At 47.9% G+C, this 2,255-nt stretch overlaps 1 protein-coding gene across 1 annotated transcript; it reads left to right on the top strand.

Annotated features, from left to right (window-relative positions):
• Positions 1-337: 337 nt before the first annotated feature.
• On the top strand, positions 338-1,187 carry LOC133909107 (zinc finger protein ZAT12-like). The gene has a single exon (XM_062351393.1). The coding sequence runs from the start codon at positions 386-388 to the stop codon at positions 980-982; it is 597 nt and encodes a 198-aa protein (XP_062207377.1). The 5' UTR covers positions 338-385; the 3' UTR covers positions 983-1,187.
• The last annotated feature ends 1,068 nt before the right edge of the window (positions 1,188-2,255 follow it).

Raw genomic sequence — 2,255 nt, 5'->3', positions numbered from 1 at the left:
TTGGCTAGCCTATCGCGCACAGCGCACATGTTGACTAAAAACCACGAGGAGGATCTAACAATCCGGTGCTCTCTGGTCAAAGTACAGAGCCTGGAAAAGTACACACGTCCACGTCTAGAAGGGTACCAATAGAGATCCAGTCGTTTCAGTCGATGATCGCCAGGTAAGGTAAGCAGCTAGGCTGAGTCGTGCTCCATTTCTCACGTAGTAAGTGCAGGGCGGGCGGTCTGAAACGAACCCAATCGAGCTGGCACCAAATTCCGGCCCTCGAGCGCTGCCTGCGCTTGTATATATACGAGCGACTGCGCCCCCATGACTCGCACAGTCGTTGCACGTTGGTGCGGGGTCGTGTGCGCGTGTTTTGGGCAAAGCTAGCTAGCTAGCCATGAGCAAGAGGGACAGGGCGGTGTGGGAGGTAGAGACGGGCGCCGCCGACACGGCCCACCTGCTCATGCTCCTCGCGCAGGCGCAGCAGCAGCAGCTGCTGGTGCAGCACGGTCCCGCGGGGCTGGTGGCGCGCGGCCCGCACGGGCACTGGCACGGGCGCGTGTTCGAGTGCAAGACGTGCAGCCGGCAGTTCCCGACGTTCCAGGCGCTCGGGGGCCACCGTGCCAGCCACAAGCGGCCGAGGCAGCTCCAGCAGCAGAATCCAGCCGACCACGCGGGGCTCTGCCTCGGGCGCCAGCCGCCGCCACAGCCAGCCAAGCCGAGGGTGCACGAGTGCCCCGTCTGCGGGCTCGAGTTCGCCATCGGACAGGCGCTCGGCGGGCACATGCGGAGGCACCGCGCCGAGGCTGAAACCGAAGGGGCGATCAATAAGCCGGCGGCGTCAGAGAAGGCCTGCGACGTCGTCGGTGGGATCTGCCTGGACCTGAACCTCACGCCGTCGGAGAACTGCGCCAAGTGCCGAAACGTGGTCGGGCTCGGCGCCGCCGGGCAGGGTGTACATAAGGCGCTCGCCATGTTAGATTGCTCGCTCTAGTTGACCCTTGATCCGCTGCAGATAATTTTCTTGCACGGTTGTTGTTTGTTATTTTTGGACTTCTGTAGATTTTAGGTTTCTATCAAGGTGTTGTTAGGTGTATTCATATACCAGTGTACATGTGAATGAAAAGAGATGAACTCCTGTATTTCCTTGGTGTAAATAGTAATAAATTACGCGATGCATTTTCTTTTGACTAAGCAAAGATAATTACTACCAAACTTATTATTATGTACATGATCCACTCTGTACTCACGATGTTCATAAAGATGTTATTGGTCAAGCTATTAGTTTTTTTCTCCCTGACCGCAATAATGCCAACTGCCAAGCATGAAAATTCAGGATTTCCCAGTATCTTGAACAGTTCAGACACCAAAACTAACGCAAGAACATAAACGATACATAGCGAAAACGAGTTCCTGGTTGATGGATTCTCAGTTTCAAGTGCATACAATCTGCATTCAGGTTAACTAGACGTTTCATTCTCTGACCGCAGTGGCTTGTTGGCATCTTGAGTGAATTGGAGTAGTTGTTGTATGAAGTTAGTTGAAATGATTTGGGTCGCAAGCCAAATTATTATTTTTGAGCTACTAATTTGACTATTTTTGTAAATTGTGAATATTTTGTAAAAATGTTTGGGTGTACATACTTACGCTAATATCCTTTGCTAGGTACATCCATGAAATCAGGAACGTGAGATTGGAAGCATTACATATCTTGGCTTCAAGTGAGGATTGAATGCTTCTGGCTTTCGGTGGTCATTATAATGTTGTTTTGTTTAAAAATTATAAACGAGATCACTGCTAGACTTTTAATGCATTATTATGTGAATTAGATAATCTATAGTGGGTTTATCTGATTTTGGCTTTTTCTGAAATATTATGTGTTTATTTGATTTAGCTAAAGCTACATGTTTGCATTGATACGATTATTTTTTTAGATGTTTCAAAATGATATATTTTTGGTGTTTGGTAGACTGATGCCAGGTTCTATAATCTAGTTTAGTTCTGATGGAAGATACATGTATAAAAGAGAGATGAGAGAGAACACTTCGATGCTTTTGTTAGCTCGGCTTGGAGCACTAAAGTCGTCCACGTCGTGGTTACGTGGCTCTACCCATGTGCAGTGTTGCACTTGGGCCAACAACCAACAAGAGTGAGAATGCCGTCCTAAGAAGTGGGCTAATAACGAGTTTGTGTTGAAATATATGTAATATGTCTCCGTTTCAAGTATATACATTTATTATATGTACTTAAACTAAGAATGTTTATGC

The sequence above is a fragment of the Phragmites australis genome, chromosome 2 (assembly GCF_958298935.1).
Source record: "Phragmites australis chromosome 2, lpPhrAust1.1, whole genome shotgun sequence".
NCBI classification, from domain to species: Eukaryota; Viridiplantae; Streptophyta; class Magnoliopsida; order Poales; family Poaceae; genus Phragmites; species Phragmites australis.
Note: the sequence above shows the minus strand (reverse complement) of the source record. Positions and strands in the feature narration are given on the sequence as shown.

Coding starts and splice junctions, on each gene's coding strand:
- LOC133909107 (XM_062351393.1), top strand. CDS start 386: ATGAGCAAGAGGGACAGGGCGGTGTGGGAGGTAGAGACGGGCGCCGCC.